The 19114-nt window shown below is 39.6% G+C and overlaps 1 protein-coding gene across 1 annotated transcript in view; it reads left to right on the top strand.

Moving 5' to 3' along the window:
* The first annotated feature begins 460 nt into the window (after nucleotides 1-460).
* Nucleotides 461-19114, top strand: part of LOC129083299 (ubiquitin carboxyl-terminal hydrolase 7-like) — a 67595-nt gene continuing 48941 nt past the window's right edge. Inside the window, exon 1 of the mRNA XM_054589145.1 lies at nucleotides 461-652. Within this exon, the coding sequence (XP_054445120.1) occupies nucleotides 461-652 (192 nt within the window). The remainder of the gene's footprint in view (nucleotides 653-19114) is intronic.

The raw sequence follows: 19114 nt of genomic DNA, 5'->3' as shown, positions 1-19114 counted from the left end.
CTGTCTTGGAAGTGAAATAGGACAGATATCTGACTTCCAAGGACAGAGAGGACCAGGCAGAACATCCACTCACTCCTCCAATGCACATTTCTTGAATGTCTGCTCTGTGCTGCCGTACGGAGACAGAGAAGGGTGGAGGAGACCCACACCTTCCCTCTGCCCCACCCTCACCACCCCAGGCCCTGCCTGGTCTTATTCTATTCTAAGTGGCTTCCAAGGTAAAAACACAACACAGGACATTTTCTCACATCTTGTCTTTAAATTCGTTCATTCATTCATTAAATAGTCTTTGAGCCCCAATTTTGTGCAGGCTCTGGAGAGGTGGCAAGGAGGCTGAGGAAGCTCTTTCTGCTTTGTGGAACTGACAGAGTGGGAGATTAATTACCTGAACAAATTATTATTATTGTTATCTTGGACTTTCTGAATAGAGGTGAGTTGATCTTTCTCAGTCTGTGGCACAATGTCAGAATCTGAAAGAGATGTCCTAGAAGCGCAGGGCTTCCAGCTCTGTCAGTGTACTCATGACAGTAGCGTCCAAAGCTCAGGTTCCCTGTGTGGCTTCCTTCCACCTGAGAATAACTCCAGGGACTATCATCGGCGTCTCCACTTCCCAGAATCCAAAGGCTTAGGCGCCAAGAGGCCTTCCCCAATGGTAGCGGGGCTGGTGGTCAGTGATACCAGGGCATCTGACTCTTAGTTTCTATGGCTCCTCCTTAGGACCACCATCTCTGAAAGCACCCCCTCTGCCACTCTCTTCCTTCCACCTGCCTTGTTTCTCTTCCTGGCACTCAAAGATACAGTCACTTCTTGTCCGTCTCTTCTATGAGAAAATAAGGCCAAAGGAATGCTTGTAGATGAATCATCTCCTGCTGGTGGCATCATGTACACAGCTGAAAATAATTGGATTTAGAAAGAAATGAGTTCAACTGACTTTGGTTAGCCTGTAAACCCTCTCAGTTCCAGGAGCTCGCCTATTTCTGGAATGGGTTGCTAGATTTGTTTGGCTCATACTCTTGTTCCCAGTGTCCAGCACAGTGTCAGACACATATGAATGTTAAGTAAACACTTGCTGAAGAAATTAATGAATGAATCCACATTGTCCTCTCTCCTTCCCGCCTGCCTGTCCTCCTTCCTTCCTTCCTGATGCCCATGCTTTAAGTCCCCCCAGATGTCATGTAGTTTTACAGCACCTTGGGTAACAAACTGAAAGTGACATGAAGCTCAAAATAGTGGGTTCGAAAGATATATTTAAAAAATTTTTCTTTGAAATAATGTGCAAAGCACTGTTTTGTATTTATTTTTCTATCACATGCTTTTTTCAGCTTTTTTTGTATCCTTACTGTACAAAACTGGTACATATTTAATATATACATTTTGATGAGTTTATATATTTATACCCCTGATACCATTGCCACAATCAAGGCAATAAACATATTCATCATCCCCCAAAGATTTCTTGTGTCCCTCTGCTCCTCTCTCTCTCTCTCTCTCTCTCTCTCTTTCTTTCAGCAAGAACGCTTAACTGGAGATCAACCCTCTTAATTTTTTTTTTATTGAATTGAGAGAGAGAGACTGATTTTCTTTGTTTGTCTTACTTATTTATACACTCATTGGTTGATTCTTGTATGTGCCCTGACTGGGGATCAAACCTACCACCTTGGTGTATCTTGGGACAATGCTCCAACCAACTGAGCTACTCAGCTAGAGCCTACCCTCTTAACAAATTTTTAAGTGCAAACACCATGTTTAACTACAGGCTCTATGTTGTACAGCAGATCTCTAGAATTTACTTATCTTATAGTCAGAACAAAGCAAGAGGTGAGAATAATCAGTTATTTGTGGGGGTGGGGAGGTTGAGAGAGGGTATAGAGAGTAAGGTCTCTAGGGAAGACATCAAAAAGAGTAGAAGTCTGAGAAAGAAACAGAAAAAATGACAAGGATTCCACCTGCAGGCCATAGAAATGACCAGAACAAAGGTGTACAAGTATGAGAACAGCAGAGGGCCTATGGTAGCTAGGTGTGAGGGATTTTAGAGGGAGTAGCAATTTGTCAGGCCACAACATCCTTTAAAAATAAATAAAAAGAAAAAAGATCGCCCTGGCCAGTGTGGCTCAGTTGGTTGGGCATCATCCTGCAAACCAAAGGGTCACAGGTTCAATCCCGGTCAGAGCACATGCCTGGGTTGCCAGTTCAGTCCCCGGTCAGGGCACCATACAAAGAGCAACCCAGTCAATGTTTCTACCCTTTCTCCCTCCTTACCCCTCTCTCCAAATAAATTAATAAATAAATTTCCCCCATTAGTTTAATTAATTAATTAATTAATTTCCGAGTACCATTTAGTCCCTTTATACCCTCCCCCACTTCACTACTACAATCACCACACTATTGCCCGTGTCCTTGTGTCCTTGAGTCCTTCTTTCTTTTTGCTTAATCCCTCCATCCCCCCACCTCTCCCCAACCTTTGCTGTCATCCTGCTCTCCATCTATGAGTCTGTCTCTATTCTGCTTGTTAGTTCAGTTTGTTCATTAGATTCCACATATATGTGAAATCATATCATATTTGTCTTTCTCTGACTGGTTTATTTCACTTAGCATGTTCTCAAGGTCCATCCATACTGTCACACAAAGGGTAAAATTTTCTTATTTTTTATAGCCAAGTAGTATTCCATTGTGTAAATCTCCCATGTTTTACCTACTCATCTACTAATGGACACTTGGGCTGCTTCCATATCTTGATGATTGTAAATAACGTTGCAATTAATATAGGGGTGGTTATGTTCTTTTGAATTAGTGTTTTGGGTTCCTTCATATAGGATTCCTTCCCAGAAGTGGGATTGCTGGGTCAAAAGACAGATCAATTTTTAATTTTTTGAGGTATCTCCACATTGCTTTCCACAGTGACTGTACGTATCCACATTCCTACCAACTGTGCAAAAGAAATAAATATTTTTTAACGAATGAAAAGATTTTTATTTATCAGAGAGAGGGGAAGGGAGAGAGGGAGAAAGGGAGAAAAACAGTGATTAGTTGTCTCTCATGTGCGTCCAAACCAGAGACTGACCCTGCAGCCCAGGAATGTGTCCTGACCAGGAATTGAACCCACGACAATTTGGGTTTCTGGGATGATGCCCAACCAACAGAGACCCGCCAGTCAGGGCCATAGCATGCTTTTGTAAGTAGTTATTATTCAAATAGCCGCATGCATATATAACTAATAGTTATATCTGCAGCAGATTTTATACATCAACATTGGAAGTGCTTTATTTTTTAATTTATTGAGGTATAATTTACATGACAAAATCAACCCATTCAAAGTGTACAATTCAATGATTTTTAGAAAGTTTATAGAGTTGGGAAACCATCATTATAATCTAATTTTAGAACCTATCACTCTAAAATGATACATTGGGTCCGTTTACAGCTAATCCCCTTCACTCCACCAGCCCCAGGCAACCATTAATCCACTTTCTGTCTTTATGCATTTGTTTAATCGGAACCTTTCATAGAAATGAAATTCTATAATGTGTGGCCTTTTACATCTGGCTTCTTTCACTTAGCATCATGTTTTCAAGCTTCACACATATTGTAGCTGATATCAAAACTTTATTCTTTTTTTACAGCTGAATAATATTCTATTGTATGATAGACCCTGTTTTATTCCATTCACTAGCTGATAGACATTCTATTGCATCCAGTGTTTGGCTATTATGAACAATGTAGCAACAAGTGTTTGTGCACAAGTCTGTCAGGTTGTATATTTTCATTTCTTTTGGGTAGATACCTAAGAGTGGAGTGACTGGTTGTACGGTAAATTTATGCTTGTTAAGAAACCGCACTTTTACATACACACACAAAGAAAAAAGAAGCAGCAGCAGCAGCAGCAGCAAATATTGTTTTAAAAGAGGTTTTAGTTTTGTTTTGTTTCTTGGTTTTTTTTTTTTAAAGATGTAGAGGGTATCTTGTCTCAAGGCCTCACAGCTAGATTGTGGTGGAATCATGACTTGTCGCCCTCATATCAAATTCATGGTGCTACTATGGTCATTAATAGACATGTGCAAAGCAGTAAAAATGACTTGCTGGAGAGGCAAATTCCCAGCTGAAGGTGAACAATGTAACCAACGATCTGCCTTTTGTTTTCCGCTCTGGTAATGTAAACAGTGTCCTACTTGTGATCTACTTAGTGCCGCATTATTTTTGCATTTTTAGATTATTTATTTATTTATGTATTTTTAAAAGATTTTATTTATTTTTAAAGAGAGAGTAAGGGAGGGAGAAAGAGAGGGAGAGAAACATCAATGTATGGTTACCTCTTGCATGCCCTGTACTGGGGATCTGGCCTACAACCCAGGCATGTGCCCTACACTGGGAATTGAACCAGCAACCCTTTGGTTTGCAGACCAGCACTCAGTCCACTGAGTCTCATCAGCCAGGGAAGATTTTTTATTGGTTTTACTGTTTAAAATGGCTTCCAAGCCAACTACTGTGAATAACAAGAATGGACTTACATACAGTACAATGCACTAATCTTGACTGTACTGCTTGATAATTTTCACATACATACACATCTCACAATCACTATGCAGACCCACACCAACTAATAGAACATTTCCAGCACCCAAAAGTTCTCTCATGCCCCATCCAAAACAGCACACTCCCATCAGATGGTCACTGTGATGCTGAGTTCTAGCACCATTGATTAGTTTTGCCTCTTCTTGTATTTCATGTAAGTAGGATCATACATGTTTGTGAGAGTCATTCATGTTGTTGCATGTGTCAATAATCAGTTCTTTTTTTATTTCTGCAGAGTTTTTCATTGTATGATTATACTTCAAGTAATTTAGCCAAATGATCAATGTTTCTCTTTCACATTGATGTATCTCTTCTTCTAAAATAATAAAACATATCCTAGGGTGAGGATTAAAAAGAATTATAAGGATATTATCTAAAGTGGGCCGATTCGGTAGCCACCAAGGTAAAAGGCAGAAGCCAACAGTAGGCCCCAGTTAAGAGCTAAATCTTCAGAGAATGAAAGAGAAGATGAAATGCACATGTGTAAATAGCAGACATTTATTTTGACTATAGCTTAATTTATTCTAACTATCTATTTATCTATCCCTTTAGCAAGGTGTCATAGTGAATATTTGGAGTGAAAGTTCTAATGCGGAAGTTTTTGCACCATATTTCAAAAAAAAGGCAAGGCTTCAAAATTTCTTTAGAGTAGTAGTCTCATTGGTTGTTTTGTTCTGGAGCCACGCCTTAAGTAAACCTTTAAATGCAAATGAAGCAAGGATTTCAGACCCTCCTTTTGGACCCACTGCGAGAGGGCCTATAAAAGGTTGAGGGTTGTGAAGCTGAGGAACAGATCCCTTTCCTTTCCTTGCTAGGTCCCTCTTAATGGGTGGAGGGCTTGCTGTAAGGCTCCAGACAACTTGATTTCATGAGATTCACCCAGCAGTCAAGGCTACCTGGGAAACAGATGCCTGAGCGCAGGTTTAGGCGTAGCCGGAAGCGCAAAGCCAGGTGTCTTCCCAGATGTCTGAAGGAGCTTCCCCCTGAGGTCCCCAGCACCAGCTTCCAAAACAGAGTGTTACTGGCTAGCTTTTCCTGGAAGGACAACAGCAAAAAACCAGGTATGTTTTTTAGAATCCTATTTTCCAACTTTATTGCTAGTTCATAAGAAAACTGTAAATTTCAGGGACTAGAGTAGATTTTGTCGTTGGCCACCTTATGGAATTCTTGCTGCTCAGAGCTGGTTTGTTTTCCTCTGGAAGGTTTTATGTACGCAAGCATGTGATTAGCAAATAAGCATTGGACCTCATCTTTTGTAGTTCAGCCTGTGTTTTTTTCTCTTGCCTTTGGCCTTGTTCCTTTGGAAGTTGATTGGATTGACCAAAATGGGATTGGATCTTTGAGCAACTAGTGGAAGGATGGATGGATGTGGGGGTAGAGCCTAGAGGCAGGGTGGAGAACAAAGAAGGGTGAGTTGTTATCAGGTCTAACCAGAACAATGGCTAAAGGGCTTCTACACAGAACCCCAGCTTCGAGATCTGTAGAAATGCTGAAGTGTGGGCATAAGTATAAGTACCCTTGAAAATCCCTTAAGTCACCTTTGCAATCTTTTAAAATCCATTTTCTTCCAAGCCAGGAACAGATCATCTGATTGGGGACTGCTGAACTGACTAGTATGTTTAGAAATGTCATTACATTCCCCTTCACCATGCAAAAAAATAAAATCTTCAAATTTGCTAATCACACCAGTCCAGAAATGAAATCATGTAAGTTAACATGGAATGACTGAACATTTGCTCCAGTTCCATAAACTTGCAAGATGCTTTCCCTCCCATGATTTCATCTGACTCTCAAGGGTCCTTATTCTCATGCCTTTGTAATTGACACTGTAGTAGACTATCAACCACCATCTTCAGATTCCTCCTGCACTTATTCTCATTTCATCATGCAGAGGATGCCCTTTCTTGCTTTGCCTACTCAGAGAATTTATCTTTCCAAGCCCCAGAGACAGGGAGAAGATAGGTTGTGTGGGTTGTGCGGGGTGTTTGGGGTTGCAGTGGAGGCATTGGAGGACGATGCCAGTTGGGGCAGCTACCCAGGCTACCTTCCACACCTGCCTCAGACATCCTGGCTCCCTGAAACCTACAAACGAATTTCTTTGTTCCTTTGGCGATAATTCAGTCTTTCCTCTATGTAAGGGCAAGCCTCCTACCTTATGAAAGCTACATTCTAAAGGAGACAGACTTAAAAAAAAAAAAAAAACTACTTGAAAAAAATGAGCTCACATACAAGCACTTGTGTGTGTGTGCCTGGCCCTGGGGATAGGGGCATCCATGAGACAGAGGGAATCCTGCCTCTTCAAGAAAATCTCACCTAGTCGGAATAATACTGTTACCTCAAAGCTTTTAATCAGTCACATGCAAATGGTTACCAACTGTATGTGCTATGGAGAAGTAAAAGATACAGTGATGAGGTGAGACAAGGGGACAACTAAGTGACTGGAGTCAACTTGGGCAAAGGTTGTTAGAGGGAAGAGGCTCAGGTACTGAGGAAGGGCCCTGAGGCCAGAGGCACTTCCAGATCCTGGCTGGGGTAGAAAGGCAGACAGGCAGGAGGGGCCAGATCTAGCAAGGTCAGGCCTGGGTGTAAGAAAGGAAGTTAATCCATTTTATTGCATTTTGAAAGGATGAGGCTGGCTACTTTGTGGAGGAATGGCTGAGAGGTGGAGAATTTGTGGGGATGCCCTTAGGGAATTTGCGCTGCCCTTGGAGGGTGGAGGGGAAAAGGACAGGAGGGCGATAAGAAATGGTAGCCTGAACTTGGGCTAGCAGAGGCAGATGCGGGAGGTGGCATTGAGGAGCTCCTTTAGAAGTAGTTAAGAAGCAGAATTGGGTTACAAGTTGCAAGGTAGAGGGAAAGTCATGCTTAAGAGGCTTAGGCCTTGCCCTGTCATGAAGGCTGGGCTACCGAGAGGATGCAGCAATGAAATAACTCCGTGGTATTAAGTGTTATATTAACAACTGGACAGACATAGTGTTAAGTACTTAGGTCCATCCGTTTCGTTAATCCTCACAATAACCCTCAGAGACTGTGCTGCCACCTGAACTTTCTGCGATGATGGAAATATTCTATATCTGGGCTGCTCAGAATAGGAGACATGAGCACCCTGTGGTAATTTAGTCTTTGAAATATAAATAATGCTACTAAGGAGCTGAACTTCTCATTGAATTTAATTTTAACTGAAGTTTAAAAATGGATGCTTGATTCTGTTTATCGGAAAACTTTAAGTATGTTTGGAATAACTTGGATACGTTGTCCTACTTTTTAAAAATTAATATATTATTGTCAAAGGATATTGGAAAAATATTTAAGCATTTAAACAGCTCCTTATGACATTTTGACTACTTTTTCAAAAGTAAATTTTATGAACTCTAAATGCAGATCTAGTATTTTCAATGACATTTTAAAATTTCATTGAAATAATCTGTGTGAAATATATACCAGATTTTGCAGACTTGGTAAATAAAAATAATGTAAAATGTCTCATTCATAACTTTTTATGTCAATTACCAATTGAAATATTTTGGATATAATTGGGTTAAAATTAATATCACCAGTTTCCTTCTTTTATGTAGACTCTTAATTGAGATACAACTCACAAGCCCAATATTTACCCTTTTAAGATGTACAATTTGGTGGATTTTAGTATACTCACGAAGTTGTGCAATCATTTCCACAATTATAATCCCGGAATATTTTCATCACTCCTGAAAGAAATACATATTCATTATCTTTGCTTTCCACTGTTCCACCCCCTACCCAAGGCAACCAGTAATCTACTTTGTGTCAATTGATCTGCCTGTTCTGGACATTTCATATAAATGGAAGCATACAATATGTGTTCTTTGTAACTGGTTTCTTTAACTTAACATAATGTTTCCAAGGTTCATTCATGTTGCAGCATGTATCAGTATTTCTTCTTATGGCTGAATTGTAGTCTATTTGTAGTTATATATAAAATTTTGTTTAACCATTCAAAGGTTGATGGACATTTGGGCTGCTTCCACTTTTTTGCTATTATGAATAAAGCAGCTGTGAACATCCATGTACAAGTTCTTTATATGGACACGTTTTCAGTTCTCTTGGATATACATCTAGTAGCAGAATTGTTGGATCACATGGTAACTCAATTTTTTGAGGAACTGTGTTTTACTTTTTAAAATGTGACTCCTAGAAAATTAAAAATTACATTTGTGCCTCATATTACACTTCTATTGGATAGCCAGCCTAGAAGTCTACTTTGGGCCCAAGTATGCTGGTGAAAGTTTAGAAAAATACGCTGGAGGTTGCAATGGGGAGAAGGAAAGCAGTGCTGGGCAGTGAGGTGGAACCCTTTGCTAACTTTCGTATTTTACTTTCTGTACCTTCCTCTCTCTTGATAATTGCCAAAGCCTGTTAACTGGTCTTTGCTCCAGGGCCAAATCTCCAGCCAGCAGCCAAAGAGATATTTTTAAAGCTGTAAATCTGATCATGCCTTTCCCTGCTTAAAACCCTTCAGGGGCTTCCCAGTGCAATGATATCAAATGAAAATTCTTTCCTATGGTCTGGTATTCATTTAACACTCATGATATATTTGTAAATAAATAATGGAAAATATTTTGTTATTTTGTTTCATATGTATAATTTTTTAATAGAAAGGATTTAGTGAAATACTGCATGTATAGAGGGAATGGTGGTGTTTTATTTCATTTCATTTATTTAAAAAAATGTTTAAATATGTTTATTGATTTTAGAGAGAGAAGAAAGGGAGGGGAGACAGACAGACAGACAGACAGACATTGATATGTGATAAACATTGATTGGTTGCCTCTCATAGGTGCCCTGACCAGGAATCAAACTCACAGCCTAAGTCTATGCCTTGATGGGGAATTGAACCCCAACCTTTTGTTTTAAGGGACGATGCCTTGACCAATCCACACTGGCAAGGGCTCATTTTATTTCATTTTTTTTTAAGGTTCTCTTTATTTTTAGAGAAAGGGAAGGGAAGAAAAAAGAGAGGGTAGAAACGTTGATTGGTTGCCTCTTGCATGTGCCTCGACCAGGAAACTAACCTGCAACCAGGGACTGAGGCCTCAACCTTGGCCTATCGGGACGACACTGTAGGCAACTGACCTAGCTGGCCAGGGTTTATATTTGAAGACATTTTAAGTTAAAAAAGATGAAACAGGTAAAATTCTTTACTCTTCAGAGAAATATCCCATTTGCAATACATGTCCATTTTTCTTTTATCTTCTCCATCATTGAGTATATACCTTTTTAATTTCTATGGCCAATCTGCTGGGTGAAAAGCATTTTGTATTTAACTTTGGTTTCTTTGTTACCAACTAGGCAGAGCATCTTTTGTTTGTTCACTGTTTGTTAATGATTATAAGCTTAGTTGGTCTTATCTAAAAACATTCCTTTCACATCAAGAATCTCTGTCCTTTGATTATGTCAGAAGTATTTTTCCTATTTTTAATTTACTGGGTGAACATTTTGAAAAATACCTTTTAGAAGAAAATGCATGTTCACAGGTGAATCTAATAGTTCTCCCTGATCCTTGTGGTTCATTTGGTTGGGTGTTGTCCACCGAAGCAAAAGGATTCTGGTTCAATTCCTGGTTAGGGCACGTTCCCTGAGTTTCAGGTTCAGTCCTGGTTGGGCGTGTACAAGAGGCAATCAATCAATGTGTCTCTCCCTTTCTCCCTCCCTTCTCCACTTTCTAAAAATAAATAAAATCTTTAAAAAAATGAATCTGATATTTCAAAAATAGGAGGTTCAAGAAAGTTTTGTGTGTATAACATTGATAATGAGGAAGAATAAATAATAGCTGATATTTGTATGGCATGTGATATTTTACCAAGAGCATCCTTTATCCAGGGGCCAGCAGCCTTTTTTTTTTTTTTATAAAGGTCCCACTAGGAAGCAGTTGGGATTTTGCTGTGGGCTGTTACAGTCTGTGCCAACTACTCCTGCTACTGTACCAGCCATAGACAGTGAGTAAATGAAGGGTTATGGCCATGTTGTAGTAAAACCTTATTAGTGGTTACTGAAATGTGAAATTTACATAATTTTCACATCATGAAATATTATTCTTCTCTGATCTTTTTTTAACCATTGAAAAAAATGTGAAAACTAATCTTAGCTCCTGGGCTATACAAAACGGGAAACAGGCCAGACGTGGCACAGGGGCTGTAGTTTGTCAGTCCCTACTTTATCCCATTTGAACCTGACTATGGCTCAGTGAGGTGGACAGAAAGGGACGATTCTCCTCTTTCAATACATGCAGAGGCAGGTTCAGAGAGGTGAGGGCACAGAGCTCACGTGGCCTGGCTGGGTCCCGTTCCATTACCTACACAGGCACAAAAGAAAAACAAAAGAGAGCAAATGATTCCATGGAGGCCAAAAATTATTCAAATCCAAACTGTTCTAGGTTTTAGAAACTTAAAAGTTCCTAAGTTTTTCTTTTTAGATTTAAGAAAAAAAGTTTTCAATTACAGTTGACATTCATTATTATATTAATTTCAGGGATATAGCACAGTGATTAGACAATTACATAGCATACAAAGTGATCCCCCTGTAAGTTTAGGACCCACCTGACACCATACATACTTATTACAATATCACTAGCTATTGCAATATTACTGACAATATTTACTATGCTGTACTTTACATTCCTGTGACTATTGTGCAACTGCCAATCTGTACTTAATCCCTTCACCTATTCCCTAATCCCGCTCCCATTGGGCAACCATTAGCTTAAATGCTAAGTTTTTAACAAATCTAAGGTTTTAATAATGTCATCCTAGACCAAATACTTGTAGGTGGGTGGGTGGGTGGGGGTGTGTGTGTGTGTGTGTGTGTGTGCGCGCGTGTGTTAACCAACCAAATACTTTAAAAAAGGAATACCATGTCCCTTTGAGAGTGGCTGTTTCAACACTTGCCCAGACTGGATCCCATCAATGCTTTCCACTTAAAACTCAGAGAGGATGAGACTTTCAAATGACGGAGAGAGCTGGAGGGAGGGGAAGCTCTGACATCAGACCTGGACAGACTTAGAATCCTGGTTCCATCACTTATTTGCTGTGTGATTTTGGACAAGTTGTCAAATTCTCCATAAATGAAAGATAATCATATCGGGCTGTCATTTTCAGTGCAAATTGAATCAACGCAACCAAAATGTAGGTGAAGTCTCACTTTTTTACCTTGAAGTGAAATAATGCAAATTCCTTACCCCACACATTAATTTAAGGATCCTGTAACCTTAGGGAGGGTAGGATCAAGAGGCTCACAAAACCCTGTGTGCGCAATCTTACCACTAGGGCAGCCCCATGGGGCTGGTAAACAGAAATCTACACCCTCCATTGTCAAGGTTAGTGTATATGTTAACAAGTCTTCAGGAACACAGTCTTCCTGGAAAATATGGGAGCCTGGAACCTAACCTGCCCCGCTGGCATGAAAAGTGGATTCAATGTAAGACACGGACCAGGCCGCCCCCAAAAAAAAGAAAAGAAAAGAAAGGCTCTTTGTAAATTCAGTAGCAGAGGATTAATTTAGAATTCCTTGGATGGGTTTTGAAATATTGACAGGACTGCCTGGGTGAAGCGGTGTACAGGTTGCCAGGGTTGAAATTTTTTTTTCTTCTTTTAAATAACAGCTTTATCAAGATATAATTTACGCCCCCTAGCCAGATAGCTCAGTTTGTTAGAGCGTCGTCGCAACATGCCAAGGTTGCAGGTCAGGACACATACAAGAATCAACCAATGAACGCACAAATAAGTGAAACAACAAATTGATGTTTCTGTCTCTCTCTTCCTCTCTCTATCTCTCTGTCTTTAAAATCAATATATTAAAAAAATCAATAAAAAAAGATAATTTACATACTACACAATTTACTTATTTTAAGTGTATAATTAATTCACTGGTTTATAATGCATTCAGAGTTGTCCAACCACCACCACAGTCGATTTCCAGCACTTCTATTGCTCCCCAAATCTCATGCCCGTTGGCAATCACTCCCCATCCTCCCCTCCCCCCAGCCGCTGGCAACCGCTTACATACTTTCTGTCTCTGTGGACTTACCTATTCTGACATTTCATATAATTATAATTGTACAATATTATGGTTGAATAATATTCCATTGTAGGCTATACCACTTTTATTTATCCAATCATCTTTCGATGGGGATTTTGAGCTGTTTCTAGAGGTGAAATCTTGGTGCTTTCTGGACCTGTTTTGGGGCCAGTTAAACTCCTGCTGTCTTGCTTTTTCATCTGTAAAATGGGGTAACAATAGCTCCCTGAGCATAGGCAGAGCCAGCTCTGGCCTTTTTTTGAATTAGAAAGAGGTGTTCTTGATAGACACCTGTCTCATCACACAACAGCGTAAGCAGATGGAGCCTTTGTTGCCAGGGGTTCTTGGGTTAGATTGCAAACCAATCAACCTACCTTCCTTTTTTCCTTCCTTCCTCCCTTTCTTCTTTCCTTCCTCACCTAAGGACATTTTTTTCATTGCTTTTGGAGAGAGAGAAAATTATCTGAGAGAAAAACATCAATGGTTGCCTCCCATACTCACCCAGGCCGAGGATCGAACCCGTAACCTTTCGGTTGTGGGACAACATTCCAACCAACTGAGCCTAACCAGCTAGGGCCAGCCCCCTCTTTCTTTAAATGTACAATTCTTTGACTTTAGTTTTATAGTTTCCATTTAAAATACCATTTTCCAAAGTCACTTATCTCCTTTTTTCCCTCCCACTCTCTTTGATGAAGTTATGGCCTATACTTAGGGTACAGTCATATTCATTTGTGACAGTCTGCATTCCATCCTGGGATTCCCCAGTGTCCCTTTTAACTTTTTTAAAAAGATGACATACGTTAAAGTTCATATATGTTGTAAAGTTATATGGACTTTACAAAGACATAAGCTCATGTATCCCCCTTCCCCGCTATCAAACTGAACACATCAAAATTCCCCGCTGGTCCCCCTGCAGTCAAAACCTTCTCGCCAACCCCTGGAAAACAGTGATTTGTTGCTCCATTTTTTGTATAATTCGCAAACTATACAATTTTGATCAAGGCTCTGCTCATGGGGTTGTTGTGACATTTAAATAAATTAGTTCATGGAAAGCATTCAGAACAGGGCCTGGCACATATTAAGTGCCCATCACACGTGAGCTGTTGTAACTATCAGACATTTTAGAGGCCATGGGCAGAGCCTTTTCCCCTGGGGGGTGGGGGTGGGGTGCTAGGAATAAGCAAAGTGACTCTGGGGGAAAAGGGAACCAAGGAAGTGTCCAAGGGTGCTGGCTCTGGCAGAACCTGGGCAGCCTGCTGTCCCCAACAAGGCAACCAAGGAAATTGGTAACAGGGCTGTGGTCTCAGAGAAGAGCCACCTGAATTCTCGAATACCAGCCCACTCTGAACCCCTGGGTAACTGCTCTCCTCCTGGGGTCTGGGCCTTCTCACCTCTGAGGTTCCCCGTAACTCAGCTTTATTGCAGGACAGCAGAGGTCAACAAACTTTCCAAAAAGGACCAGATAGTAATTACTTTTGGTTTTGTGGGCCATACAGTCTCTGTTCTCTGTAGCCACTCAATTCTGCCTTTGGGGTGGAAGAGCCATGGACAATGCATAAAATAATGTATGCTGTGTTCCAGTAAAACTTTACATTAAAAAACAGCGCACGTAATTTGCTGATCCCTGTAGAAAAGTGTAAAGTAAAAAGTATACATGAAACCTCTAATTCTTCTTTCATTTCTGAGAAGAAACTATTTTTAACAGTTTCTTGTGCATAGTATTGTGACTAAAAGTGTGGTTTGGGAGCCAAACTGTCTCAGATCATGTTTGGGCTCATGTATGCCTGTGTGTGAGCTAGTGTATAAAATGGGGATAGTATTAATAGCGGAGTTGTTGTATAAAGTAAAATAAAACAAGCAAAGTAACATCAGAATTTATGGTGACATAGAAAAAGCCCAACCCACTTCCCTCCACCTCAGAGCCTTGAATATAATAGACTTTTAAAAATATATGCACTGCCTGGCGTGGCTCAGTGGATTGAGCGCTGGCCTGCGAACCAAAGTGTTGCCAGTCCGATTCCCAGTCAGGGCACATGCCCGGGTTGCAGGCCAGGTCCCCAGTAGAGGGTGTGTGAGAGGCAACCACACTGCAATGTTTCCCTCTCTTTCTCCTTCCCTTCCCCTCTCTCTGAAAAAAAAAAAAAAATGTTGAATTGATAAGCCAAATCAGAGAGAGTGGAGAAGTGAGAACGGGGATCCTCTAACATAATGGGTTGATATGTTTAGGGTGACACCCAATGTAACAGGTATTCCAGAAATGTTTAGTTCCCATTTGGCCCAGAAGATTAAATGCAAAATTTGAAGCAGGATCATAACAATGATATAGATTTATTAATTGCACATTAATCCTTCCTCTCTTCTTGGATTTCTACCCTTAGATATACCTAAATATTTAGTTCTGTTTTCTTAGTTGTATTTTTACTACTGTCACCTTTTATGTTTTCTTTTACAGGTCAATACTACTTCAGGTCAATAGTGGAATTAACTCCTAAATGAATATGTAAAAAACAAAGTGGGAAAAGTAGGAATTAGCTAACAAGATTACTTTTTTAAGGCCTCGAGTTTTCTTATTGTGAGAAAAAAATATTTAACACCAAATCCTAATCCAAGTTGCTCTGCGCCATTTAAAAACATTGTTGATATTGTTTTTAAAAAATTAAAAATGCTCTGTCAAATTGGGGATACTTGCATTATAGACAAGAATTTCCTTTACATTTTCCTTTGGTAGATGCGGGGAGGAGCAGAGATTATTTGTGAACAAGAATTACTTTCTAAGGGAATATGATGGTTATTAACATTTTACTTTATCTTTCTGTATTAAGTCTCTGGAGATTCTAGATTACTGAAGAAAAAAAGCCAGGTAAAATACATCAGGGTGCCTGGCACATAGTAAGTGCTAAATAAATGGCCATTGTGTATGTGTGATTTTCTTTAACACAAAAGGGATCTTCTTGTTCCAAAGTTTGTTTGTTACCCTTAGAACTTGAGACTGGTACTGTTTCCCTACCAACCCTGGTATCAAATGCCATTATTTTAATTAATTTAAATTCCTGGAGTTCCCATCTGGCAGATAAAATCCAGTTGCTGCTTGTAGCAGTCACTGAAGTGTTGCAAAAAAAAATCTGCCTGGAACTGTTGCCAATGTATGTATTCATTTATTAGATAAAAAATATTTCTTAAGCAAGAGCTATTGGAGAAAGGACTTGCTTCTTGACTGACACGCAGTGATCAGTAGCATAGCTATATCCTGCAGGTAGGTGTCCTATGAGATGGGAAGAGGGTTCTGAGAAAGGCATTTTTAGCTGGAAGCGTGAGTCCCAGTCTCATGGGAAGGGGGGCCCATCTTAATCCCTCAGAGTCCCCTTTCTCCTGGTAGAGTGACCTCCGATCTAGACTTTGAACATGGGGCCAGGAGAGGCATTCTGCCAATACTTCTTGAATGAATGAATGAATGAATGAATGAGTGAGAGGTTTAGAAATGTTCAGTGAATTTTCTTTTTTTTCTTTCACTTTTTTTTTTTTTTTTGGCTTGGGGAGACTTTACTGTTGTTATTCACAGATGTGATCCACCCCCCCACCCTCACCCCATGCACAGATATTCTGAATACTCATTATCAAATGTCTTTGAAAATAGTTCAGTTTTCCAGAATAGCAGTTTATTTTTAGGGTTGTTAAAAGTTGAGTCATTGAATAAAGCAAACAGCAGGGGGTGCCTTGACTTCTGCTATGTGCAGAGTTAAGCTTGAATCCCATTTCCACCAATTTCTAGCTTCCCTCAGTTTCCTCTTCTGTAAAATGAGAATAACACTTTCTACCAGAATGTAAAACATGGCATAGTGGTTAGATGCATATTTTATGGAATGAGAGAATAGCCGGGTTCAAATATTTACCTTGCTATTTTTTTTTTAAGATTTTATTTACTTACTTTTAGAAAGAGGGGAAGGGAGTGAGCAAGAGAGGGAGAGAAACATCAGTGTGCATGAGAAACATCGATTGGTTGTCTCTCACATATCACCAACTGGGGACCTGGCCCACAACCCAGGCATGTGCCCTGACTGAGAATTGAATTGGCATTCTTTCGGTTCACAGACTGGCACTTGATCCACAGAGCCAGACCAGCCAGGGCTACCTTGCTATTTTTTTGGAGTAAAATACATGTAACAAAATTTACCACTAATGATATTATGTACATTTACCATGTTCTGCAGTCATCATCAATACCTACTTCCAGAACATTTTCATTACCCACAAAAGGAAACCCCATATCCATTAAGCAACCACTCCCCCTATACCCATACCCAGCCCCTGGCAACCATTAATCTGTTTTCTGTCTCTATGGATTTGTCCACTCTGGATATTTTATATAAATGGAATCATACAATATGTGGCCTTTTGTATCTGGCTTCTTGGCTTCTTTCATTTACCAGAATGTCTTCTAGCTTCATTCATGTTGTAGCATGTGTCAGAAGTTTTTTTTTCTTTTTAATCTTCACCTGAGAACATGTTCACTGATGAGAGAGAGAAACATCAATGTGAGAGAGAAACATTGATCGGTTGCCTTCCCTAGGCGCCCCTACCTAGGTTGTAGATGCTAGGATTGAATGTACAACCTAGGTATGTGCCCTGACCAGGAATCAAACCTGCGACTGTTTGGTGTACCAGACAATGCTCCAACCAACTGAACCACCTGGTGAGGACAGAACTTTTTTTAAATAGCTGAATAGTATTCTATTGAATGGATGGACCTCATTTTTTTTTTTTTTTTATTCATTCATCTGTTCTTGGTCATTTGGATTATTTCTACCTTTTGGTGATTGTGAATAGTGCTGCTATGAACATTTGTGTAGAAGTTTTTGTTCGAGACCCTGTTTTCAATTCTGTTGGGTATATGGCCAGGAAACCCCTTGCTGTTTTACCTCTGAGACCCTGAGCACCTTCCTTCTCTGTGCCTCAGTTTCCTCACCTTTAAAGAAAGTTCATGACAGTTTATTTCACAGAGTTGTTGAGAGGAAATAAATGAGTTAATATAAAGCCTTTGGAACGTGCCTGGCACAAGGAAGCACTCAATAAACATTAGCAGTTATTATTTCTCTTACTGATTGTGAAGATTAAGTAAAATACCCACATAGAGCATGTTACCTGGCTTAATGAGTAGTTACTTATTATTTGGTTACAATTCCTGGTGACAGAATTCTGTCAAGAATGTATGTGATGTGGCAAATTTCTAGGCTAATATTGGCCAGTTAAAAATACTAAGTGGATGCCTTTTAAGCAAAGGATAGTTGCTAAAGAAGATTTTGGATGATTCCAGAGCAATGCTGCTGACAGATGGCCTGTAGCTATTTTCTAGCTAATGTGGATAGGAAAATAGTCTAAAGACAGGTGTGAAATTATAGGATTCCTGATTCATGGTTTTAATAGGGAGGGGCATTTCACATTTGGGGTATAAAGTAGATATAAAGTCTCATTAATATTCTATTGTGATACACAGACCTGGACATCATGGGTTCATATTTGGTCTTCTCTTTTTACTATATGTGCCCTCATGAGCTAGTTATCTAATGTGGAGACTGTGCCTCAGTGACCTCATCCATAAAATGGGGGTAATAGCACCTGCCTCATAGGGTTGTTGTGAGAATTAAATAAATTAATATACAAAGTGCTTTAAGAAGTCCCTGGCTTACCATCGGCTCTATTTAACTGAGCAATTCAGTGAAAAAAAAAAAATCGCAGTAGCGTATTTTGCCACGTATAATGTGCTCCCGTGCATAATGTGCATCTACACTTTGGGCCCAAACTTTCAGGGGAAAAAATCTTTCGTTTTAGTTTTTTAATTCAATTATTTATATTTAGAAACAAAACAGATTATCATATTACAGGGTTTTATTTTGCATACGGATATCGTTATTGCTTTCTAGAGTTACACTTTTAATACATATGCATAAATAAAAGAATTAAAAACATTTATATAGATATGGAATTAGTGCTACCCATGTATAATGCACACTCTTATTTTTCCCTCAAAAATTTGGGCCAAAAAGTGCGCATTATACACAGCAAAATATGGTAATTAAAAAGACCTCACTGTTCCATATACTTACCCTTTTAAGAGTGTCTGACCAAGAGGAGTAATAGTTTAATTTTCCTAAAAACAAACAAACAAAAAGGAAGTCACTGTTGTCTACTCATGTTCTCAATACCTCTCATTGCTGCATCTTTGTTTTTATTTTATTTTTAAAGGTTTTATTTATTTTTAGACAAAGGAGAAAGGGAGAAAGAAAGGGAGAGAAACATTAATGTGTGGGTGCCTCTCACATGCCCCCTATTGGTGACCTTGCCTGCAACCCAGGCATGTGCCCTGGTTGGGAATCGAACCCATGACCCTTTGGTTTGCAGGCCAGCACCTAATCCACTGAGCCATACCAGCTATGGCTGTATGTTCATTTTTAAAATTTGTGTTAACCCAGTCACACTACCAAAGCATCTTTTGTGA

This window comes from Pteronotus mesoamericanus, unplaced genomic scaffold (assembly GCF_021234165.1).
Source record: "Pteronotus mesoamericanus isolate MK-2021 breed Mesoamerican mustached bat unplaced genomic scaffold, CSHL_Meso_final scaffold_167, whole genome shotgun sequence".
In the NCBI taxonomy this organism is placed as follows: Eukaryota; Metazoa; Chordata; class Mammalia; order Chiroptera; family Mormoopidae; genus Pteronotus; species Pteronotus mesoamericanus.
Note: the sequence above shows the minus strand (reverse complement) of the source record. Positions and strands in the feature narration are given on the sequence as shown.